Source organism: Microcaecilia unicolor, chromosome 3, assembly GCF_901765095.1.
Source record: "Microcaecilia unicolor chromosome 3, aMicUni1.1, whole genome shotgun sequence".
Lineage (NCBI taxonomy): Eukaryota > Metazoa > Chordata > Amphibia > Gymnophiona > Siphonopidae > Microcaecilia > Microcaecilia unicolor.
The window spans coordinates 166962972-166989463 of record NC_044033.1 but is presented as its reverse complement, the minus strand read 5'-3'; the positions used below and the strand labels follow the sequence as shown (position 1 = coordinate 166989463).

The following is a 26492-nucleotide window of genomic DNA, read 5'->3' as shown; positions in this document are numbered from 1 at the left end:
TACATGAATTATTGTAGCCTAGACTTATCCATGAGCTACTTCACCTAGAATGGATTTTACTTTAAATTGATTTGATTTAAAATTCACATGGAAGATACGTGATAGAATACTAAATGATTTAACATCAAAACTCAACTGCGCTATAATGGTTTACTCTGATGTTCTAGCCCCCCCCCCCCCCCCAAACTAGTTAGTATTGGATGTATAATCGACGCACTGTTACTGTACACTCAATGAGGAGGGCTTCTTCAGAATTGAGCAAAATGTCATTTCAGTTTATTTGTGTGCTGTTCTGTGGTCAGTGAGCAGTTAATAAACATCTTCAGTAACTTCAGCATGTCAGGACTAGATTCTGCCAATATCAAGTGAGGCAGGGATGGTCCTCACAAAAACTTTTCTTGAGGACAAGCAATATATGTAGTCCTTGCATAACGGAACCTGGGCTGGAGAAAGCAGAACTTGTAGAGCTTTCTAGAATGGTGAGCCTCCCATGCTTATATTATGTGGAGCCACCTCTGTTCATTTTCTTCAGTAACTGTATTTGTCTCATGTTTAAATCCTGTCCTTTTATGTCTGGATTGTCTTGGTTCTATCCTTTTTCCTTCTTAGAAAAACCTTGTACAGATTTATTATTGTCTCTTACTCTGTGCCCTTAATTTTATTTTATTTTGTAGCCTACAGCCTTTATTGGTACTTTTTAAAATGTGGAATAGTTTGATTTGACTGCAGCTATTTTTTTTTCACCTGATGTCCCCTAAACTGAATTTTCTTAGTACCTTTTGGGAGCAAGGGTGAGTCTACTTTGACCATAATTGTTACTTAAGTGAAATTACATCCCTTTCTTTTTTTTTTGCCTCTAATGAATGTGCATGACATAAATCTGCATGCATAGTACCTCAGTTGTCTGCAGATCTATGTTATGCATGTTCATTAGGGATAATTTGAAAATCTGTTTGTGGTCCCTGTGAACTGTCAGGGTAGGCTCAGCCACTAGGTGGACTAGGTGATTGCCTTGGTGAGGGTGAGGTGTGGTAGTGGCAGCATGGCTCTGGTGTGCATGATGGCCTTTCCTTCTCTCTGCTAGGCGTGCTGCTGCTGCTACCCCCTACCTCCTCCCAGGCCATCTGGAAGATTAAAGAACCATTAGCATTGCATAGGCCCTGAAAGCACAGACAATGGTGACGCGCCACTTTGTCCTTCCTCCTTCTGAGACAGACTTTTCAGAGGGGGTGAGACCAAGCAGCACTTCAGTGTGGGTCTGTGTATACAGGATGCTTGGTCTCACCCCCTCTGAAAAGTCTGTCTCAGAGGGAGGAAGGACAAAGTGGCACTTCAGCCCTGCTTCTTTAATCTTTGAGCCAGCCCAAGAAGAGGTAGGGGGTGGCAGTGGTAGGCCCGGGAGCAAGAGGGAAGATGCTAGACACAGGTGAGAGAAGGGGAGATGAGAAGTTGACCAAATGGGTGGAGGGGGGAGGGGCTTTTGAGGGGAAGGGGAAGATGTTGAGCTATTGGGGGGAGTGGTATGGCTGAAGGTTAGCCTAGGGCATCCAATAATGTTGGGCCAGCCCTGTGAACTGTTAGTGAATACCACTAGCCCAGAGGAAGAGAATGGAGGACAGGAATTGGTGTTGCCAAATAAGGGCTATAGTGTCTGCCACAGAGCAAGGAGCCTTTGCTTGCGATGGACTTACAAACATGGTGGTGATCCATACTACTTTGCAGCTTATTAAGATACCAGTAAGAAAGTCAGCATTTCTGTCACTGCCACTCCATACAGGACACACCTATCCATATGACCAGAAAGAGAAAACGGAGATCGTTAGGTATATATGGTTAACCTTCTGCTTTCTCACAATAATAATAAGCAAATAAATATGTTCAAAGGCAGTTAGAAAATATTATTAAAGCGTGTACTACTTTTATGATCTTTTGATCTATTTGGTTTTATTACTTTGTAAAAAAAATTTTTTGTTTGTTTGTGTTTATTGATTTGTAGAACATTTATTGACATCAGAAAAAATGGCATGGAATGGTACTGCCTATAAAATGCAGTATTTAGGAATTTGTGAATGTGTGCTTTGGAAAATAACAAGAAATTGCAGCCTTAACAACATTATTCATGTACAGTAGTATCCTACTAAGAAAATGGTTGGCAGATCTCCGTCTGAAGGATTTGAACTTAATCATTCTGTTCACAACAAAAGTGTTATACAGGTTAACTTGCCAGAGAGAAAATAAGAACTGAATTTAAAATCTGTATGCAGATTTCGCAACACTTTTCTCATCTCCTTTCCCTCCTTAGGATCTCTTTGAGCCACAGACTGCATTACTGAGATATGTGCTGGAACAACCTTATTCCCGAGACATGGTCTGCAACATGCTTGGCCTAAATAAGCAGGTACTGTAGTGATCTGGAGCATAGTCAGTTCTGCATAGGTGATGTTCTTTCTCTTTTTCTTTGCTTTAGCTAACTATACAAAACAGTTTTGAGCTAGTGACTTTAAAATATAAGTTTTTGCTTTAATGTTTAGTAATGCTTAAGGTTTATTACACACTATATTGCTCCTTCTTAGTATATTTATTTAAGCATTTTAAGTATAAACATAGATATTTAAAATTGACCTCTATTTTTTTGCATTGCTTTATTTTTCTTTACACTATAAGGCCAGCCTCAAGTATATCTTCTGCCAGATAATCATATCGTTTATATAACCTATAATAAATGACAAATTATTGCTATGAGTCTTTTTGTGATATTATCAGTTTTCAATACACGGCACTGTGTTGGTTGAGCTCTGCAGATCTGCATTATTAGAAAACTGCCATGTTTCTACGTGTCTGTGCTTTGTGGGTCACTTGGCCTTTGGGGCGGATGTTATCTGACTTTGGGGTTCCTTGATGCTGGCCTCATAGTCACTGTTTTGTCTTTTTCTGTTTTTTCTTCCTTTATTTTTTGTTCTGTCCTGTCTTGTCCTGCCCATCCTCCAATGCTCTAGACCTTGAACATTGCTCAGGTATGTTCACAAACTTACTGTTGTATTGTGACTAACGGTGCATTGGCCGCTTTGTAGCCACTGATTCCTGTTAGAAAAATACCAGGTCAGGGCTTGAAATTGGCAGGACTGCCAGATGCCAAGACAAAATGCTATTCTCTCGTAATTTAAATTAATATGTATTAGTGTCCCTGCTGATGTCAGAAATACATTTTTGAAAGGCCACTATATCTAGCTTCCATTTCATCATAGTGTTAGCTGATTTTTCTTTTCCCTCTGTTTCCAACCTTATGCTATTTCTGAGCTTAAGGGGTTCTAGGTGACGTAAGAGATGATAGATGGGATCAGTGTAGGCTGTTCATGAAGGTAGTCATCTTTAGTAGAAGTCAGAGGAAGTAAAAACTAGAATTTATGAAGAAAGAAACTTGACTGGTGTAGAACTTCTTAGAGTGCATTAATGCTTCGTGCTGCATCTTATGACATTTTTTTTTTTTAATTGCGTGATCTCTTCAGGGTACGTCTTGTGGTCTAGCCACCTTTGAAAAATGAATTTGCAAAGTAAGAAGGCTTCACCTTTAAAAAGTAATGAGTAAAAGGTTTGGTGCTGGGAACTTGGCAGACCTGACTGCATGCATGGTCCAATTTTTGATCATCTCTTTCCTCAGGTATTTGGTCCTGCTAACTAAAATTTTAATAGGAGGTTTGCTGTGAGTCACACACACAAACATTAATGCATTTGTGGTGGCCATATGTGCACAAGTTTTGATAACTGGATTATTACAAAGCATGGAAGTAGGAGCCTGGGTGTCGAAGTATTGGATCATTAAGGAACAATTTCAAAAATTGACGTTGAGAAGGAGTGATGTTTTGTAGGTATGGTGTATAAAGTATAAGAGAAAATTTGTGGGATATCAATATTTGTAAATTAACACACAAATGTCCAGGTTTACGTAATAGAAAAAAGGAGAGGCAAATGTACCACAGAGCAACCAAAAACAAAAAAGCGTGCAGTCCATCAAGAGCAAAACAAAATAGTACCCTGTGTTAAGAAATGTATTTATTAGCAACATGTTTTGGAGGGAGATTTAAGTAGTATACTATGCCATACTTTTTATTGTTATTTGAATATTTTTACTGCTGTAATTGCCTATTGCTTATGTTTGATCTATTCTTACTGTACACCGCCTTGAGTGAATTCCATCAAAAAGGCAGTAAATAAATTCTAATAAATAAAATAAAAATAAATTTCCAAGGTTACCATGTTCAGTAGCCCATTGCAAAGGAGGTCTCTTAAGGGGGATCCTTTTCTCAAAGGCATTAGGAAGTCTTTTTGAGGATTTTTCCTTCCATATGATGGTAAGACAGGTTTTTTTCAGAGTGTGAGGTCCTGGATGAAGATCTGCCTGCTTCTTCTTGATGACAGAAACTCCCTATTGCACATCCTGATGCTAGATACCCTGGTATCTGTGGTTATCCACAAGACAACCATCCCTGTGGAAGGTGAGATGCCCCTGAATGATTCCTAGGGTCACAGGATTCATGCCCTGTTTAAGCAAGCCTTTTCTGCTTAGGTGACCTTCCAGGCTTTGATTGTGGTATGAGCTTTGATTTGTTGAATTCAAAAGCTTCCAGAGAGCATGGAGGCTGCTTCAGTGGCCTATGTGGCCTATTTTCTTTTTATATGATTTGATTGAGCTGTCTGCCAGGTCAATGACCTCAGTGATTATAGCTCATAAGTTTCTGTGGCTGCACCACTGAGTTGCAGATATAGCCTCCAAAGCCTAGCTCAGCAAACTGCATTTAAGGACAAGCTTCTGTTGGTGTGAAATAGCAGGCGGACCTTGGGAGGCTGGAAGACTGGGCATCCAGATGGCAAATGAAATATAATGTGGATAAGTGCTAAGTGGTGCACATTGGCAAGATTAACCCAAATTCTATCTACACATGCTAGGTTCCATATTTAGAAGTCACCACCAAGAGAAAAGGATTTAGAGGTCATCATGGAAAACATATTAAAATCTTATGCTCAGTGTGTGTCTGCAACCAAAAAGCGAATAGAATGTTTGGAATTATTAGGAAAGGAGTGAAGAATGAATCAAAGAAATTTAGGCTATTCATGCATTAAACTTGTCGAGGATAGATTACTGTAACATCGTTTATATCGGATGTTCTAATAGCTTGATTAAGAGATTACAACTTGTACAAAACACGGCAGCATGACTAATATATTCAGCTACTTTGCTTCTGAAAGAAATACATTGGCTTCTCGTGAGAGATGGGGCTCAATTTAAACTTTGTATCACCATTTTAAAAATTATGAATGGTGATGATCCATTCATTGTATTTGAACGATTGGATTATTGTGTTGCAAGGGAGTTCTGTTTATAAAACTCGTAATCAAATACTTTTAGCTTTTCCTTCAGTAAGATAGATTAAATCGTAGAGACTTTTCAATTCTTCTTTATATTACCAAGTGACTTCATTTTGGAATTCAATGCTTTTATACATTGGGTTTTTTCAAGCTACTGGGAATTCCAGATAGCACTTAAAACCTTGTTATTTAACAAATATGTTCTTTTTTTTTTTTTATTTATAATTTCAAACAAAATATTATACAAGATAACCTTGCTTAGGTAATACAGAGACATAAATCATATGAAATCAAATAAATAATTACAGGAAAACAAATCTCCATTTCTTAGACCACAAATATGATGAAGGGGGTCAGAAAATTTGAGGAAAAGCATTTAACACAATCATACTTTCTAGAAATTAGGACCTAGACCTAACCACAGGTGTATTAACACTATCTTAAACCCTAATCCTGGAAAATCATTTAGCAAGCTTCTTTAATTCAACAAAACTTCTCAATTGTTCAGGCTCAAAAAAAGTATACTTATTATCCTGATACTTTATAAGACATTTGCAAGGATAAGCCAGCAAAAAGCTGGCTCCTAGCTTTTTAACGTCCTCTCTCAATAACAAAAACTTCCGCCTCTTTTCTTGGATAGTCTTTATAACATCTGGATAGATCCATACTCACGCACCATAGAATAATTTTTGAGAATTCTTAAAGAATAGTTTCATAATTGAATTAACATCAGGCTCAAAAATAAAAGATACCAATAAAGTAGCACGAGATTGGATCTCAGTCAACGATTTCTCAAGAAATGCTGTCAAATCCTGTAGTCCTGAAGGTTGTAAATCCTGTTGGACCTTCATTCTCTCCTGCTTCTCATTTTTTCGTGGAATTGGGAGATAGTATATTTTATTAATCGGAGGAATACAATCAGAGGAGTAGTGAAGAACTTCAATTAGATATTTTTTAAATAGTTCCATCGGGCCCAGCTCTGTCATTATTGGAAAATTTAATACCCTCAAATTGAGGCATCTATTGAAATTTTCAATTTGATCTAACTTGTTATGTAGGATAATCTTATCCTTGATCAAACTTTCAGTTGTATTCTTTAATAAAGTAAGTTCTTGTTGAAATAAAGCCTTTTGTTTCTCAGAATCCAATTTAAATTTTTCAAAAGAATCATGCAGAGAGTCTACCTTAGTCACTAGTGAAGCTGTGTCCAAAGCAGCTTTCGAAGTTGTCTTATGAAGATTCTGTAGCATTGCCCAAATGCCTTCCAGGGTAACCTCCACGCGGGCTCCTAGCTCCTGATGAAAACCTTCAACAGCATTTCCGGGGGAGGCTCCGACCGCGATACTCTCCTCGTTGCCATCTCCAGACGCCTCCGAAGGTTCCCCCTCCCCACGGAGTTTTGCTGGACATGGAGGTGGGTTCAATTCGGGCGAGGAAACAGTCGTCTCCAGCCCTAGGGGTGCCGACGCTCCTCCGACCACTCCCACAGCAGGGCTCCTCGCCTCTTTATCCCGTGGAGTACTCATCGCGAATCCATCGAGGGTCCGCTGGACTGCTTGGGAGGCTCCCGGCGCAGTCGGTAAGCCCTTAACCACCCCTTTCATTTTTGTATGGGGCATAGTTGGTATTTTAAAAGTACTTTCAAGAAAATAGGAATAAGAGTCCGCAGAGCCTCGATGAGCGTTAACGAGAAGCGTCCGCCATCTTGGACCCCCCCACAAATATGTTCTATTAGAGGATTAGACAACCTTTGACTTGTAATTTTGTAATTCCTGAAATATTGTTGCTGTTTTTTCTTGTAATTCTGTAACCCGCATTGAGCTATTTTTGGTAACTGGGGGCTAGAAGACATGTGTAACATAACATTACATAACGCCTCTGCATCACTCCATGGTGAAACCTTACCTTGAGTATTACGTACAATTCTTGTCACTGCATTTCAAAACAGATATAGCAGAACTGGAGAAGGGCAGCCAAAATGATTAAGAGGGTGGAATGACTCTCGTATGAAGAAAGGCTAAAGAGGTTAGGGCTCTTCAGCTTTGAGAAGAGATGATTAAGGGGAGATATGATTGAGATGGGAAATGTGAATAGATTTGTTTACTGTTTCATAAAGTACAGACTAGATAACATTCCATAAAGTTATATAGTGGCACATTTAAAACAAATAGGAGAAAATATCTTTCCATTCAGCATATAGTTAAGATCTGTAAATCTTTACAGAAGCAAAGGTAAAAGCAGTTATAACTGGGTTTAGAAAAGGTTTGGCTGGATACATTTCTGGAGGAAAAGTCAATAAAGTATTATGATAGACCCGGGAAAAGCCACTGCTTATCATTGGGATTAAATAACATGGAATCTTTCTGCTTTTTTGGGACTCTGCCAGGTATTTGTAACCTGGAAACAGGATACTGGGCTAGATTGCCCCTTGGTCTGAATCAGTAGGACAACTCTTATATTCTTATGTTCTTTTGGGGAGAATGCAGATAAGTTGTTGAGGGATCTGGGGGTCAAAGCCCAGAAGCTTCCAGAGAAAAAGGTTTTGGCATCAGCTAAGGGGGATGTGGTTTGTGGTGGTAGGCATTATAGGCCTGGTAAGCAATCTTCTATTCTACCTAGTAAACATGGAGGGGCCAGGAAGTGTAAGGATGTCTCAGCCTTTAGTGTCACCTTTTCCTCACTATGAAGGTCAGCAGTTCCTCCCCGTGATGATGCTAGTGAGCAGACTTCTTTATCTTTTTTACTAGGAGTTGATATGTGTCACATTGGACCAGTGGGTCTGGGACATCATCCTGGAGTGTACTTCCCTTCCTAATGCCTTTGTTTCCCCCTTGTGTCTCAGTTCCAAGTGGCTTACGGTGTAGGAGACTTTGACAAGGCTGCTTCTGCTTCAGACAACAATGCCTTTCAGGAGCAGGGGCAAGGGCTGTATTTAATCAACATTCTGGTCCAAAAGGACAACACTTTATGTTGTATTCTTGATTAAAGGGGGTCAACAGATGCCATCAAGTGTCCCGTTTTTGCATGGAGACACTGAAAGTCCATTGTGAGACCAGAAGAGGAGAGTTCTTCTCTTCACAGGCCTTATAGGAGGCATGCTTCCATATTCCAATTTGGGAAGACCAGTAAAGATTTTGCAGTCCTGGAGAGCATTTTCAGGGCCCGTCTTTCAGCTCCACTGTGGCTCAGAGAGTTTTCCAAGATGATGCTGGTGGTAGTAGCATTTCTCTGCAGTGAAGGGATCCATGATTTATCGTTACCTGGACTAGTTTAATCTGGTTCAGGTTGGACAAGTCAGGCAGCAATAGCTAGAGTGAACAAGATGGTTTGATTTTGGGTTGAGTGGCAAACTGTGAAATGCACGTTGTCTACCTCCCAGTTTTTTGAGCATCTGAAAGCATTGTTTGACACCAAGGTGGGAAGAATCTTTCATAAGCAACTGCACATATTTGAGCTGCAAGACTAGATTAACAAGATTCAGGACTAGGAGGCTGTAAGAGTTTGGGATTATCTCCAGTTGTTAGGCATGATGGCTGTGATGCTAAAATTTTTGCCCTGGGTAGGAGCATACGTGCAGTTCTTGCCGTCGTCGTTACTCTCTCACTGATCCCCTCAGCTGTAAGATTTTGATCAATGGCTCTACCATGTTTGATCCTAGACTGGTGGGACTGCACCAAGAATCTCTGTAGGGAGGTGTACTTATAACTTTCTGACTTGGTCGTAGTCACTTCACATGCAAGTCTGACAGGCAGTGTTGCTGACTTCCAGGGACACATTGCACAGAAAAGATGGTCCAGTCAGGAAATGTTGTGATCCATCAGTAGGCAAACGATTTAGGATCGTCAGGTTGGTGCTTTTGGCATTTCCTTTCCCTAATATGGGGAGCGACAGTCCAGGTTCCTTCAGACAGTGTGATGGCTGTAGCTTACACCAGTGAGCAGAGAGAAATCTGAAGTGAATGATTCAGTGACACAGAAGATGAGACTTCTGTTTTTTGGGTCAGAGCAGCATCTTCAGGTGACCTTGGTAGCCCATATTTCAGGAGTGGATAACAAAGATTCAGGTTGTGTTTTTTTTCAGCTGAGACCATAGATTCAGAGAAATGGGTGCTGGATCAGGGGCCTTCCAGAGGCGTAAACCTGATGGCCGTAAGGCAGAATGCCGGGGATTCTGGGTTCTTTAGTCAAAGGAAAAAAAAGGGATTCCAGCAGGATTGATGCTCTGATTGAGTCCTGGCCTTGGGGAAAAGTGCTCTACATATTTCTCCCAAGGCTTTTCATCAGCCATATATGTGGAAGATAATAGAAGATGGTTATGGTTACAGTTTGATATACCACTATTCATACGATACAACATAGTGGTTCACAGTACAAATAAAAATATTTGAAACAGGAACTTCATATTTTAAACAGGAAAGGGAGAGAGGAAGAGAAAAAGATCATCCTTAGTTGGTCATATTGCTTCCACTATATTGACTCAGGAGACAATGATATTCAGACCTGGTTCACTTGAAAGTGGGGGAGGCATTGCAACTGCTGCAAGGGCTGGTTCTGATGGAGAAACCCAATCTCTTTTTTCTTACAGCCTGGCCATTGCAAGGGTCAGGGTGATTAAAAAAGGGATATTCCTCTGCAACAGTTTCAACTCTGAGAGCCTCAAGAGTTCAACCTTCTTGGTCTATGTCTGAGTCTGAAGTTTATTTGAGGATTGTTGCCAGGAATGAATGGACTGTATTTGGTGAGTGGACATAGCAGCAACTTTAGCCTTTCTCCAGGTGGCGCTTGCATAAGGGGCTGAGTCTGAATTCTCTGAGGATTCAGGCAACAGCTCTTTCTTGTTACTAGAGATAGGACACTTAGCTGCCCATCCAGATGTTGGGTCCCTGTGGGGAGTTGAGCAGACCAGTTCTCCAGTGGGATCTCAACTTGGTTCTGGGTACATTGGTAGCTCTCCCCTTAGAGCCTTGAGTATATGCCACAATGAAGGTTTGGTCACTCAAAGAAGCCTTTCTGAGTAGTTATCTGCTTGGCCCATTGCATCCGGGATATTTAGGCAGTGTCTTCTGGGGTCTGTACCTGATATTTGCTAGAGATTCAGCCACCTTTCATCCAGGTTTTTTTTTTTTTTTTTTTGCCGAAGGTGGTTGTTTCATTGGAACAAAGTAATTTTCCACCAAGCTTTCCCTTTCAGCTTTTCCTAGAGTTGATGAATGTGGAGTAGGGTGGCAAGTATCTCCACCTTCTGAATGTTCATTTGGGCTTTTCTGTGCTATTTGAAATTGACAAATGTTTTGGAAATCAGACAGGTTATTTATGGTGTCTGCAGGTCCTTGTAAAGGCAAAGCAACTTCTATATCTTTGTCCAAGTGGATTAGGGCCCTATAAATTCAATGCATCTATTGAATGATCATCTGGTTTCAGAGAGGTTGCAGGTACTCTGTGAGAGCCCAAGACTCTCCCTGGGAGGAGCCTGGTGCCAGAGGAAGTATGTAAAGCCACTATGTGGTCTTTGCTGCATTCCTTTGTCAAGCTGGATGTGCGGACCAGTGAAAGATCTGTCTTTAGGGTTGGTGTTCTCAAGGCATCCTTGAGTTCCTCCCATCCAGTTTATGAAGGCTAGAGTACTTCCCATGCATCTGGACTAGTGTAAAAGAATGAAATGAAAGAGAATTTTGTTCTTCCCTCTTAATTTCCTTCCTTGAATCCTGTTGAACTAGACCAGGAGCCTCCCAGGGAAGCCCATGGCTGTTCTGGTTTCTGCAGTATCAATATGTCCTTTAAAACTCCTCCTTAGTCAAGAGTTATTAGGAGGAATCTTCATCACATGAGGAGTTTGGTCTAGTGTAGTGTTCAGTCAAGAGGTTCTGAAGTTTCTTTGAGGTCTCTGTTGCTTCAACATGGGTTTATTGACAAATTTCAGTGTTGCATCCCTCCTTAATAGATCAACTTGGTTACATTCACCATCCCCCCCCCCCACCCTCCCGTTTTCCATCCCTGAATCCCCCTCCCTCCTCCCCTAAAAGAAATATTTATTAAAGGTCATATGTAACTAGGTTAACCCAATTTTGTTTATCCAGTTGACTATTTGGGACGCAACCTCAAACTGATCAGTTTATTAGAGGCTTTGCTGAAATCGAAGTACACCATATCTAACATATGCCTTTAGTTCACTGATCAAAATTGGATTCATTTGGTACAATCTGCCTATGGTAAAACTGTGTTGCTTTGGATCTTGTAACACACTGAATGTTAAAAAAAAAAAAAAAAAGACTATTCTTTCCTTCAGCAGCATCTGCATTACTTATTCCAGTACTGAGGTGAGGCTTTCTGCCCTTTGCTTTCCCATATCTTCTTTGTTAAACTCTTTTGTGAAGAAGGACCACATCTGCCTTTCTTTAGTCATGTGGAACCTCTTTTGTCTCCAGGGATTTGCTAAACATATCCTTCAAGGGACGCACCAGAACTTCTCTAAGCTCCGTTAGTATCCTGAGATGTTTCCTATAGCTTCATCCACTTTCAGGCCTGCAATTTGTTCACAAACATACTCTTCTGTGAATGGTACTGTATCTATTTCATTTTGGATTTGCACTTTTGTGAGTTATCTGTGGCCCGTCTCCAGGTCTGTCTTTTGTAAATACTAAACAGAAGTATTTGCTAATCATTTCTACTTTTTCCTTGTTATCCTCCACATATCAGTCTTAAGCATCTTTCAGTTTTAGATTTCTTCGTATAGCCTTTCTCTTTTTCTGAACATACCCGAAGAACATTTTGTCCGATCACATTATGTCTTCGGCTATCCTTTTTTCTGCTCTTGCCTTTTGTTTTCTTGACGTCTCTATTTCTCTCAGCTTTACCTTATAGTCTTCTTTTCTGTGTTTTTCCTTTAGTGACCCTTTGTACTTTGTGAATGCTAGACTTTTAGCCCTTTAATTTGTCAGCCACCTCATTTGAAAACCATTATGGTGGGCTTTTTTTTTTTTCCTTTTGGCTTTTTATTTACTTTCATAACATAAAGATCAGTCACTGTTTTTATAGCTCTTTTCATTGGGCCCCCTGTCCTTCCTCTTCTTTATTTTCTCCCACCCTACTGTTCCTTCTTTCAAGTATTGTTCCATGCTGTTAAAGTCAGCATATTTGAAGTCCATATTTTGAGCCTAGTATGTCTAAATCTGTTGTTTTTAACCCAGTTCTCAGGACACTCCAAGACAGTCTGGTTTTCAAGACAGCCACAATGAATATGCATGAGGTAAATTGCATGTACTGTCTCCATTGAATGCAAATCCATCTTATGAATATTCATTGTGGGTATCCCAAAAACCTGACAGGCTGGGTGTGTCCCAAAGACTGGGTTGAGAACCCCTGGTCTAGATATTGGTTTAATTTTTAAATCAAACCATACTGTATGATAATCACTGCTGCCCAGTTGGGCCCCTATCTGGACATTAGATACCTTATCTTTATTTGTGTATACAAAATCCAGTGTCACCTCTTCCCTCATGGGTTCTATCACCATTTGCGTGAACTAGAGCTCCTTGGTAGACATCCACAACTTCTTTACTTCTTTATGATTCTCCAAATGAAATGCTCCAGTCCACATCTTGTAGTTTGAAATCTCCTACCAACACCACCTGCCCCCTTCACCCCCAACTTTTAGAAATCTGTGACCAGATCTCTGTCTTGTTAAGCTGTCTGAGATGGAGGTCTGTAGACAATACCCATGTGTGTATGTAAGTATTGTTTTCCAAGAGAGCCCACCGTTCCTCCTTTCTGCATGCCCCCTGTATTTCTGTTGCTTTGATATGATTGTTGATATAATGTGCTCCCTCCCTTACAAGTAACTTAGATCATAAGAGAAGATAAGAGTTGCCCTACTGCATTAGACCAAGGGTCCATCTAGCCTGGTATCCTGTTTCCAACAGTGGCCAGTCAAGGTCACAAGTACTTGGTAGAGTCTCAAAAAGTAGCACTATTCTATGCTACTTAACCTCTGGGATAAGCAGACTTTCCCCATTTCCGCCTTATTAACAGTTTAAGGACTTTTCCTTGAGGAACTTGTCCATATCTTTTATTTTTATGTTTTAATTCGTTTTTATTAACAGATTCAGTAAATATTGTACATGTTCCAGTTTCTCAACTCAGACATTTCCGCCTCCGTCACTTACATGTACATCAAATATATCAACCTGATTACAACTTTTATTTGTGAACATCCTACTCTATCTCCCCATTCCCCCCCCCCCCTTCTTCCGCCCTCCCCCCTTATCCCATCCCTACCAGGGTCGCTCTCACTCCAAATTTCTTTCCAATGTCCTATGTTTACATGTTTAACAAATAACTCCTTGCTGCTGGCGTTAATGTATTCCACAGCGGGCTCCAGCGCTGTGTGAATGCTTTTTTGTACCCCTGTGGTTGCTTGTTCATTTCCAATCTTTCAAATCGCATGAGCTCTATCATACCTCCTCGCCAGTGCTGTACTGAGGGCCTCTTCGGAACTAACCAATGCTGTAGAATAGCTTTTTTCCCAAAAATTATAGTTCGTAAAGCAAATTGCTGCATTCCTCTTGGAGTAGGCCGTGGTAGCCTCAGGTCGCCAAACAATATTCCAGGTTGTGGTCTCCACGTCACATTCCAAATTTTTGAAATCTCTTGCAGTAATAATCTCCAAAAGTTCCGGATGTGGGGGCATGTCCAAAACATGTGTCCCAGCTCTGCGCCCTCCAACCCACACTTGGGGCAAGCACCATCTGGGGAGAGACCCATGTGGAAAGCACGCCGTGGTGGAACATGCGCTCTCAGCACTACTTTATACTGCAGCTCCCAATGTCCCACAATTGTCGTGTAGTGTCTCATCCCCAAGACATGTTCCTTAATCGTTTCCTGCTTTATTATGACTCCCAAGTCTTCACTCCAGGTTACTGCCAATTGTACATAATCCAACTCTGAGAAATTGTCCTTAATGTATCGATGATGATATGATAGTGGAACTTTCTGTTGTGCCCGGAAAGAGTAAGCCTCTGCTAGCTCCTCCTGTACGTCTTCTGTCAGGGACTCCCACGGCAGACTTTTAATATAATGATGTAATTGAGCATAGTAAAACTGGTCTGCTTGTTTCAGATTATATGTGCGCTTCAGCTCCTCAAATGCTTTTATGCGACCTTCCTCTGTAATCACATGTAATAAATATGTAATGCCTTTTGTCTTCCAATCTTGGAAAGTCTTATGCAACATTCCTGGAGCGAATTCTGGGTTACCCTGTACTGGTAAGTATGGTGTTACTGTAGGCTTGAAATGATAGATACGACAAATCCACTTCCATACCGCTTGGGCTGAGCTATAGATTCCAGTATCTCTCAGCTCCCGTGCCATTTTTGCCCTCGGTGTTTGCACCACATAACCCAGATGTAAACCCTGCGCCATATGGCTCTCTATTGCTGTGGCTGAAAAATCTGATGTCCCTCTGTACCAATCGTTAATGTGGCGCATGCCACTGGCCACTGTTAGATGTCGAATGTTAAGGAGGCCCATGCCTCCGTATTCTTTCGGTGTCTGTAGTACTGCCAGTGGTATCCTGGCCCGCCTTCCATTCCACAGGAATCTTTGCAGAGCTTTATTTAACTTTTTTTCATCCTTGCGAGTCAAATACAGTGGTAGCACCTGAAACAAATATACCCATTTTGGCACAATCTTCATGTTGATCACAGCTATTCTACCTAGGAGTGAGAGCGGGTACCCCTGCCACATCTGCAGCTTCGTCTGTGTAACCCCCAATAAGGTGGCTACATTCCTCGTGTATATTTTTGTAAGATCATTTGTGATCAGTACCCCCAAATATTTAAATTCTTCCTTTTCCCAACTGATGTTTAGGCTACCTTCCCATCTTCCCCTATCTTCCTGTAGCACTGACAATCCTGTGGACTTGTGTAAGTTTAGAGTAAATCCCGAGTGGTCCCCATACCGTGTAATAGTTCTCAACAGCACTGGGACTGATTGACCCGGGTCCCGAAGTATCACCAGGAGGTCATCGGCAAAAGCCAGTGCCTTTACCGCATAATCTCCCATATTCACTCCCCTTATCTGATCTTCGCACTTCAACTCCCTGAGTAGCGGCTCCAGGGTCAGAATGAACAACAAGGGGGAGAGAGGGCAGCCCTGCCGTGTGCCTCTGTGGATTCTGAATTCTGTGCTGCGGGTCCCATTAATAATCACGGATGCTCCTACCCCTTTGTATAAAGCCCTAATGGCTTCCTGAAACCAACCAGAAATCCCCATGTGATCCAACACCCCAAACATGAAGTCCCAATCAACTTTATCAAAAGCCTTTTCGGCATCAAGACTTAAAATCAGTGCAGGGGTGTTGGCCATAGTGCATTGCGCCATTGCCAGTAATAGCCTTCTAGTGTTTACCCCTGCTTGTCTCTGACGGACAAAGCCTACCTGCTCCTCGCCTATGATTCTGGGCAGTACCGGGGCCAACCGATTCGCTAATACTTTAGCAAGGATTTTTTGATCCACATTTATTAGAGATATGGGCCTATAAGAGTCTGCACGGTCACCTGGCTTCCCGGGCTTTTGGATCAAGGAGATCAAAGCCAAATTTTCTCCCTGCGGCAATGCACCCTGGCTGACAATCTGATTATAATATTCCTGCAGTGCCCCAACCACCGGTTCCGGGAGGAGCCTATAGAATTCCCCTGAGAATCCATCCGGACCCGGGGCCGAATGCAGTGGGAGACCCCTAATTACCTCTTGAATTTCTCTCCCTTGGATAGGTCTATTTAATAATTCTAGCTCATCAGGAAGCAGCTTAGGTAACTGCAGGGTGTTCAAGTATTCCTTAAGCTCTTTAGTAGTTGGGGTTGCATGCTTTCTATACAGGGTAGAAAAGTGTTGTACTATGATTTTTTCAATTCCCTCACAACTGGTTTCTATCTTCCCTTGTGCTCCCTGCATAGTTGTTATGACTCGATTAGATTCCCATGTGCGCATTAATCTGCCCAGCATGGGGCCTGTTCTATTCCCATATTTTTGCAGTCTGTACTTCTGGTATAGTCTAGACCTAGTTGTTTTCTCATGTATGTGGGAGTTAACTGCTATCTGAATGGACCTCAAATGTTCCCTGGTGCCTGCCGTTTGCATACGGAGATGAGCTCTTTTAGCCCTTGCAAGTTGTGATTCTAAATTCAATAGCGCTCTAGCATTTTTCTTTTTCTGTTTCTGAACAAAGGCTATGACTTCACCCCTCAGCACTGCCTTGGCAGCCATCCAGAACAACTTCGGGTTCTCTTTGTGTTCCACATTGAAGCTGGCGTATTCTTCCCATTTCTGAACTAGATATTCCCTGAACTCTCTGTCTGTGAACATGTACCCCGGGAAACGCCATCCCGTTCCTTTTTGGAAATGCGACGGCGCCTCTACTTCTACCCATACCATTGAATGGTCAGAAATCTCTTCAGGACCAATCTCTGATTGTGTGACCCCTGGGAATAGGTTTACCGCCATTAATATGTAATCAATTCTCGAATGTGTGCCATGGGCTCTAGACTGATGTGTAAAGTCTTTCTCATTTGGGTGCATTGCTCGCCAAACATCCACTACTCCCAGGGTCCGCATGAATATACTTAGCGCCCTTGCCCGTGGCCCCCCTTGTTTTGCTTCCTTTGGGTGAGTGCAATCTCTCTCTGGCTCTGCTACTAAATTGAAATCTCCTAGAAGTATAAGATTTTTATTGGGTACCCCCGAGCAGAGGTTTATTAACTTCTGGTAAAATTTTTGTTCATATACATTTGGCCCATACACTCCCAGCATCATGTATTGTTGACCGTATAGCCATAGGCGAATGCCTATATATCGGCCCTGTGGATCCTTGGCTACAACTTCTGCTTTGGCTGCCAAACCTTTCCTTATTAGCAATGCAACTCCCCTCTTTCTACCCTCTGCAGAAGCGGAGTAAACCTCGCCCACCCACGCTCGCTTTAGCTTTGCATGTTCTTGCTCAGTTAATCGAGTTTCCTGTAAACATGCAACGTCCGCCTCATGGCGTTTTAGAGCTGTAAGGATTTTGGCCCTTTTTACTGGTGAAGTGATCCCACCTACGTTCCATGTAATGAATCTTGCCTTTTTACCCGGCATCCTTGTATATTAATTTGTACAGCTTCAGATATCTTTTTTTTTTCTCCTGGCCTCGGAAGCCCAGCCTCCCTCCAAGGCCTTTCCAATGTGGTGACCCTATATCAACTAGCCAGCTTGTCCTACCCTTCAGCCTTAGTTCCTGAAGTGTTGTGACCCCGGTCCCCCCCCTCCCGCCCACCCCTCCATAGGCCCTCCCATGTGTGACCCCCCTCCTCCTGATCCCCATTCTCTCCCAAGAACTCCTCACCCGTGAGGAGCCCCGCCTGGATCTCGTTGTGCTGTTCCCAGCCCTCCCCCCAAAACAGCCCCCATGTCAATCTACATTCCTCATTATCTTGGCTGAACCATAAACGCAATAGTGTGATCAAAATTACAAAACTTTTGTAACAACAATATCAATTGGTATACACATTTCTAGGCAATTATTCTCCCTCCCATGGGTCCTTTTAATACGTCACCATATGTTAAATCTTTCTCTGCCTTGCTTTGACTCAGGTTTAGTCTTCTCAGTCTTTAGTGTCCGTTCTAAGTTGTTCTTCCAAAAATTTTGACGCCGCTACCGGGGTAGCCATTGTAATCCACGCTCCGTTGTGGTGTATTTTAAGCAATGCAGGGTATACTAGCATAAAACGAGTCCCAGTTTCTGATAGGTGCTTGCATGTGGGCCCAAAAGCTTTCCGTCTCGCCTGCAGAGATGCTGAATAGTCTTGGAATATTTTAACTGGTGTCTCATCATATTTTAGGGATTGCCATTTCCGTCTCGCTCCGTTTAGGATCTCCATCTTGTGTATATAGTTATGTACTTTAATTATCACTACTCTGGGCCTTTCACCTGCGCGCACCCGTCTGCCTATTCGATGCGCTCTCTCCAGGCATAGCTTCCCTGAGCTATCTGTCAGTGCGAACTCAGATTGAAGCCATTTCTCCAGCAGCGAGCCCAACAAAGAGTCCGGTACTGTTTCTGGTATGCCCACTATTCTCAAATTAGAGCGTCTTGATCTATTTTCAAGATCGTCGATCTGTTGGGCCTGATCTGCCACTGTTTTTTTTAGCTGCGCCATGATCTCCATGTGGCCTCTTTCGCCATCTTCTATTGTGGACATCCGTTTCTCAAGCTCCTCCGTCTTATGATTCGTTTCCGCCAGGCCTTGTTCGAATGCAGCAAATTGTCCAGTTAGCAGCGCAAATTGTGGGGCCAGTGCTGTTTTTACCGCCTCCATAAGCTGCTGTATCTGGGCCTCCGTAAGGAGTTTTGTTGTAGGTTCCGGGCTCGCCGCCATTTTGTTCTCCTGTCCGCTTCGTTGTTTTTCAGGTTCTTTCTTTGAAGCTTTTCCGGGCATAGCCTCCGCACTTCTTGTCATATATTTATCCATATACTGGTGCCTGGTGTCTGTGTATCTTTTTTCTCTGGTCAGCCAGCGTTTTGGTGTTAAAATTCGGGCCGTTTCGGGGAGAAGGCAGGGAGAGCAGCGGATCTGCGACCGCTCGCTTCAGCACATCTCGCGAGACCTCATCTTTTATTTTTAAACCCAGCTACATTAACTTACTTTACCACTTGCACTGGCAGTGAGTTTTAGAGCTTAACTATATGTTGAGTTAAAAAAATATTTTCTCCTATGCATGTTAAATTTCCTACTATTTAACTTCATGGAGCATCCCCTAGTCTTTGTACTTTTGGAAAGAGTAAACAATCAATTTGCATTTACTCATTCCATTCAGAATTTTATAGACCTCTATCATCTCCCCTCAGCTTTCTTTTTTTTTTTCCTTCTCCAAGCTAAAGAGCCTAATCTCTTCAGCTTTTCCTCATATGAGAGCTATTCTATTGCCTTAATGATTTTGAGCTCCCTTCTCTGTACCTTTTCCAGTTTCATTATATCTTTTTTAAGATGTGGTGACCATGGAGCAATACAGAGGCATTATGATATTCTTTGTTTTATTCTCTATTCTTTTCCTAATAATTCCTAACATTGTTTGCCTTTTTGGCCTCTGTCACACACTGAGCAGAAGATTTTAGTGTATTGTCCATGATGACCCCTAAACCCCTTTCCTCAATGATGACTCCTAATGTGGGGTCTAGCATCATGTAGCTTTAATTTGGATTATTCTTTCCAGTGTGCATCTCTTTAAATTTGTCCACCTTAAATTGCATCAGCCATTTGAATGCTCAGTCTTCTAGCCTCCCAAGGTCCTCCTGCAACCTTTTTCATACTGCATGCAATTAAATAGTTTTGTGTCATCTGCAGATCTGATCATCTCACTCATTATTCTCATTTCCAGATCATTTATAAATATGTTAAAAAGCACTGATATCAATTCAGATCCTAGTGGTACTTCATTATTCATACCTTTCCATTAGAGAATTAGCCATTTAACCCTACTCTCTGTTTTCTGTCTTTTAACCATTTCCCTGTCTGTTGCATCCTATTCCATGGCTTTTTAATTTTCTCAGGAGCCTCTTATGAGGGACTTCGTCAAAAGTTTCCTACAAATCTAGGTACTCTGCATCAGCTGGCTTACCTAGAGTGGAGTTGGAGGAGTGGGCTAGTGGTTAGAGCACCGGTCTTGACATCTAGAGGTGGTTGGTTCAGATCCCACTGCTGCTGCTTGTGATCTTGGGCAAGTCACTTAACCCTCCATTGTTTCAAGTACAAAATTAGATTGTGAGCCCTCCTGGGACAGAGAAATACCCAGTGTACCTGAATGTAGCTGACTCTGACCCATGAAACTATGTTTGTGTTCAGTAATTTTGTTCTTTTATAATAGTTTCTACCATTTTGCCCATCTCTGACATCAGGCTTACCAATTTGTAGTTTCCTGAATTTCCCCTGGAGCCCTTTTAAAATAAATTGCTATTACGTTGGCCACCTTCCAGTCTTCAAGTACCATAGATGATTTTAATGACAGGTTACAGATTACCAGTAGTAGATCTGTAATTTCATTTCTGAGTTCTATCAGTACCCTGGGGTATATATAGTAACATAGTAGATGACGGCAGAAAAAGACCTGCACGGTCCATCCAGTCTGCCCAACAAGACAACTCATGTGTGCTACTTTTGTGTATACCCTACTTTGATTTGTACCTGTGCTCTTCAGGGCACAGACCGTATAAGTCTGCCCAGCACCAGCCCCGCCTCCCAACCACCAGCCCCGCCTCCCAACCACCGGCTGTGGCACTGACCGTATAAGTCTGCCCAGCACCAGCCCCGCCTCCCAACCACCGGCTGTGGCACTGACCGTATAAGTCTGCCCAGCACTATCCCCGCCTCCCAACCTCCAGCCCCGCCTCCCACTACCGGCTCTGCTATCCAATCTCGGTTAAGCTCCTGAGGATCCTTTCCTTCTGAACAGGATTCCTTTAAGTTTATCACACGCATTTTTGAATTCCGTTACCGTTTTCATCTCCACCACCTCCCGCGGGAGGGCATTCCAAGCATCCACCACTCTCTCCGTGAAGAAATACTTCCTGACATTTTTCTTGAGTCTGCCCCCCTTCAATCTCATTTCATGTCCTCTCGTTCTACCGCCTTCGTATCTCCGGAAAAGGTTCGTTTGCAGGTTAATACCGTTCAAATATTTGAGCGTCTGTATCATATCACCCCTGTTTCTCCTTTACTCCAGGGTATACATGTTCAGGTCAGCAAGTCTCTCCTCATACGTCTTGTTACGCAAATCCCATACCATTCTCGTAGCTTTTCTTTGCACCGCTTCGATTCTTTTTACATCCTGAGCAAGATATGGCCTCCAAAACTGAACACAATACTCCAGATGGGGCCTCATCGGTCCAGGTAATTTGCTGCTATTTAATGTGCCAATTTGACTTATCACGATTTGTTTCAGTTCCTCCACATTGTCACCCCTAAATACCATTTCTGGCACCCTTGCATCCTCCTGAGTAAAGACAAAAGCAAAGAATTCAGTTGATCTCTCAGCAATGGTCTTGTCCTTCCTAAATCCTTTTACTTTTTGATGATCTGTTGGTTCCAATTCACAGACTTTCTGTTCCTAATGTATCGGAAAAAGCTTTTGCTATGAGTTTTTGATTCTATTGCAAGCTTCTTTTCAAATTTTCTTTTAGCCTTCATTATCAATGGTTTACATCTAACTTGCCAGTGCTTGTGTTGCTTCCTGTTTTCTTCATTTGGATCATTTTTTCATTATTTCATCTTACCTTTTAACCATACTGACTATTATGGCCTGCTTTCTGCCTTTTTAAAAAATATATATATATATTTTATTTTTTCTGACATTTGTATCCCGCGCTTTCCCACTCATAGCAGGTTCAATGCGGCTTACCTGTATATAATATGTAAGCCGCATTGAACCTGCTATGAGTGGGAAAGCGCGGGGTACAAATGTAAGAAAAAAAAAAATATATATATATATATATATATTTTTTTTTTTTTAAATGGCAGAAAGCAGGCCATAATAGTCAGTTAAACAAGATTGGTCTACCAAGTCTACCTGGCAAGTTGAAAGAAAGCTCAGTTATCAGTAATCACCCCCAGGATTTTATCTTCAGTAACACTACCCCTTATGTTTCCAGATGAACCCTGTGGTCTTTTCATGTCCATCACTTGGCCCTCCCACCTTCTCATTGTGTGCATTTTGAAACCATTCAGCATTTTTTCTTAGCCCCTAAACTATTTACATGTTGAGCAGTCTTTGAAATAGTTTAATGTTGACCTTAAAGCATATCTCTTTGAGCAGGCGTTAGGCCTCCATTTATCTGGATTGTAAGACAGGGAGTTTTCTCTTAGCTTTGCTATCTTGCTTTCTGGCATTTCTGCTCTTTTTAATCTATAAATGTTTTTCAATCCTATACTGATATTGGAGTTTTTTTTTCTTTTTCATTTGTAGTTTGTAAACAGCTCTGGCGTACTCATGAAAGAGGAGTGGTCTAGTAAATGTTTAAACATAAATGAAGCAGTTAACTTAATCTTTTGCTCTAAAAGAAGAGGGGAAATAAGGGGTACAACAGAACACCCTATAACCAACCCATAATTCTTGATATTTGTTGGGTTTAGGACCATTATAGAGTGTTCTTAGTTAAGAACATAAGACCAGTGGTCCATCTAACCCAGTATCCTGCTTGCAACAGTGGCTAATCCAGGTCACAGGTACTTGACAGAAACCCAGTTAGTAGCAACATTAATTTGGTAAACGGTGCAGAAACCAAGAGCTTTGTAGGGTGGTGTTACTTGTATGATGACTGGTGTCCTGCTGTCATCAGAGAATAACCTGTTACAAGGTAAGCATCTTTGCTTTACTGATGCTTAGTAAATAGTCATTAACCAAAATGGTTTGAAAAAATGAGTGAATCAATACAATCGTGTGAATTTTATTGGAGGAAAAGACCTTAATAGTTGCATGCTCATCATCTGGGGCTATAGTTTTTAGCCAGTTCTGTGGTGGCTACATCACGACTCCTTTATCATTCATCGGTCTAGAAAAACCTCCATATTTTTTATATTGTGCTTAATTTTATAATTATAATTCTTAAAAAATGTTCTTCTTCAAACAATGAGCTCAAACTTATTTATATCAAATTTGAGAAACACTTATTTTTAAATTAGCTGTCTTTGAAACATCATAGCTTGTATATAATAAGTGTAAACTACTTTGGTTGTACCACAGAAAGGCAGTTTATCAAATCCATGCCCCTTTACATGGACCACAGATAATAAAACTGAAACTAAAAACCACAGTGCTTTTATAGCGGCTGACTTTGTACCACACTCAGAATGACAGCTGTTGGCATAACTCCATGGAGAGGCTAATTCCTAAGGAGTTTTTCATCCCAAATTTGCAGACTTACAATTCCTGCTAAAATTTTATATCACAAGGATTTATTTGGAGCACTCTACTTGCCATTTTAACTGTTGTGCAAGATCATAACTGCATAACTTGAAATCACAATACAAAGAATATTTGAGTCCGCCCTCCAGGACTACCTTACATTCCATAGTGGTCTAATAGTGTAGTCAAGGCAGGAACGATGCCCCAGTTGAAGCAGCCATTTTGAGAGCAGAGCCAGAATGGGCAGGAGTAACTGGGAATTGCTCCTGCCCCAAGATCATAACTGCATAACTTGAAATCGCAATACAAAGAATAGTTGTGTGTGTCCCCCTTCCTTCAGGACTACCTTACATTCCCTGGTGGTGTAGTCAGGGCAGGAACAATGCCCCAGTTGCAGCACCATTTTGAGAGCAGAGCCAGAATGGGCAAGAGTAACTGGGAATTACTCCTGGCCCAACTACACCCCTAGACCACCAGGGATTAGAATCTAGGCCCTGGGCGGCCTATGAGTTAGGGAGAGGCACGAGAGGAGGGACAACTGTTCGGGCTGGGGGGGGGGGGGGGAGAGACATACAGATCAAAGCACAAATTTTTGGCTTCCACCAAAAACATGTAGAGGTGTATTTTCAAAGCACTTAGACTTACAAACTTCCATAGGTTACCATGGGGCTCATTTTCAAAGCACTTAGCCTTCCAAAGTTCCATAGAAACCTGTGGAACTTTGGAAGGCTAAGTGCTTTGAAAATATGCCTCTATGTAACTTTGTAAGTCTAAATGCTTTGAAAATGAGCCCCATGCTCATTTCAGCCAAAACCAAAAATTAAAATAACCTTTCGACCAAAGCTGAAACCGGGCAGAAAACAGATTTTGGGCCAGTTTCAGCACCATAACTGAAACTGAAATTTGGTTGGCCTTTAACTTATACATGGCACCTCAGTTTAGGTGAGAGACTAGTTGCTTGGAAGAGAGAGTTTGAAAGAGAGTCTTTTTTTTAACCTTTATGTGCATGTCATTGTCCCTTTACATTAAGTTTTACAAGGCATCAGGGCTTCAGTTTTGGGGAATGGTCACAAACACAGATCCACCACTTTGTTTATATACTCCAGAGCAGCAGGGGTGTTCTGATCCCACTTCTTTCCAATTAGTCTGCAGGGAAGTGAAGGGAGTGGGGTGACCACGGAACAGATCAGAGAACAGTTACTCTACCCCCTTATCCCCCCCCCCCACACACACTTCTGTTGGGACTTCTGCCTGCCCCTCCTTTCCTGTTTTTGTCTAAATATTAAGCCGTGTAAGGCTTCTTATTACCATGTAGTTGTGTGTGTGATGCTGATATGGGCTTTCTCGCATTTTCTATGATTCCTGTACTGTCTAGGCTAGGTGAGGTGACAAAGCTTCAACAGCCAGCTAAAACCATTCACAAGTAAAACTTTACCAGCAGACTCTCAATTCTTAATGCAACTCTTCTTAATGTAGCAATTATAGGAAACAAAGAAAATCAACTTACAGTTGAGTTGCTTGGACATAATTGTTGCCTTCTGCATAGAGTCCATATCTAGCCACCTCAGAGGCAAGGAGATAGCCAGAATCTCAGCCCATCTGAGAGGTAAAGCTGTATTACTCAAAGGGAAAGTGTGGATACACTTGGGAAAATGACTAGGGAAACTGCCTTTGGAAAATGGTGAAGAATTTTTATGGAATCACAGCAGATTAAGGAGAGATCAGCCCCTAGAACAGCTGTTAGGAAGACTGGGACTCTCACACAACCCTCAGAGGCAGAGAAAGAAAGTTGGCCCTAGCCAATTGGAAAAGCTCATAAGAAGTCAATCACAGGGTACTGCAAACTATAGGGGGGGGGAGCCCTAGTACACAGTGCAATTAAGTAAGTATAATATACTAAATATACATAACAGTGTACCCTGCCTCTATAAACATGGGGACAGAACAATTCCAAATGTAAATATTTTTTTAGAAATACTCAGGTTTTTTTGGTGGGGGTGGGTGGCACATAATTGATTTGTATATAAGGACATTAGAAATCCCTTTCACATAGGTATATTACTTTTTCATGTTAATAGTTTTCACTGTCTTTGTTTTACATTAGTGAGAAAAATATCATGATACTTATCGATGTACTTTTCATACCTTTTTATGTTTAGCTCTGGATAAAGATTTTACAGATGATGTTTTCTGTTTATTTATTTCAACAGTTTAAAGTTTTTCTATACCTGCTACTGATTTTACATATGCATTTGAGAGACTACAGGTTATATGGGTTTTTTTGTTTCTTTTTTGTTTTGTTTTGTTTTTTTCATTTTTGTCATTTGCTTTCATTTTAATGTATGGTTGTTTTGATTTTTATGTATGGAAGGTTTATTTTCCTTTTTATTTTCATGCCTTGAAGTTTAAGTATCACTTTTTTTTTTGTATGTCTTTTATATTTATTAAAAACTTAAAATACCGCTTTAGCTCAATGTCAGTCAAAGCGGTTTACAAAAAATGCAGTTTAAACATAAAAGAATGCCACTTATAAGATAGGAAAGGTACACAACTCAAACATTTGCAAAAAAAAAAAAAGCTAAAATAAAATGTGAACTATAATAAGAATATATTAAAATAAGTATATTTAAGAGGGTACAGTCTCTCTGACAGACCAAGCACACATTCTCAAATTCACATAATGTTAAATGCAAGTTGAAAGTAATGAATCTTCAAAAACATCTTAAATTTTGTGAAGTAACATTCAGACCTAATAGCAGGGGGACGGTCATTCCATAATCTGGGAGAAGAAGAAGGCAGAATTTTGGGTTGTTTCGTGATAACTTGCTTGGGGTGGGGGAGTACTAACCATTTGGAATCAAGTGATCGAAGTGTATGTGCTGGGGTGTAGGGGATAACTAAAGCTGATAGATACGATGGGCAACCAGTGTGGAGAGCTTTATGGGTGAGAACTAAACCTTTAAACCAAATACAGTATTTAACAGACAACCAATGTAATTTAATGAAGAGAGTTAACAGGGTCAAAGCATCTGACCTTGCATAGCATCCAAATTGCTGAATTTTGTAATGTCTGTAATTGGCACAACTGTTGTTGAGGTAGTCCTGCTTAGATGTTATTTCAGTAGTCTAAACGGGATATTACGAAAGCATGGACTAGGGTATGCAATGCAGAAAAGTCCAAAAAAATGCCTAATAGAATGT

At 41.3% G+C, this 26492-nt stretch overlaps 1 protein-coding gene across 3 annotated transcripts in view; it reads left to right on the top strand.

Annotated features, from left to right (window-relative positions):
* Window positions 1–26492, top strand: part of MED23 (mediator complex subunit 23) — a 261969-nt gene that overhangs the window by 62667 nt on the left and 172810 nt on the right. For 2 of the 3 annotated variants that reach the window (XM_030196548.1, XM_030196549.1), the window contains exon 10: window positions 2303–2398. In XM_030196548.1, coding sequence (XP_030052408.1) covers window positions 2303–2398 — 96 coding nt within the window. Of the gene's footprint in view, window positions 1–2302; window positions 2399–2996; window positions 3015–26492 lie in introns of all 3 variants that reach the window. The other variant, XM_030196547.1, reaches the window with a different exon arrangement.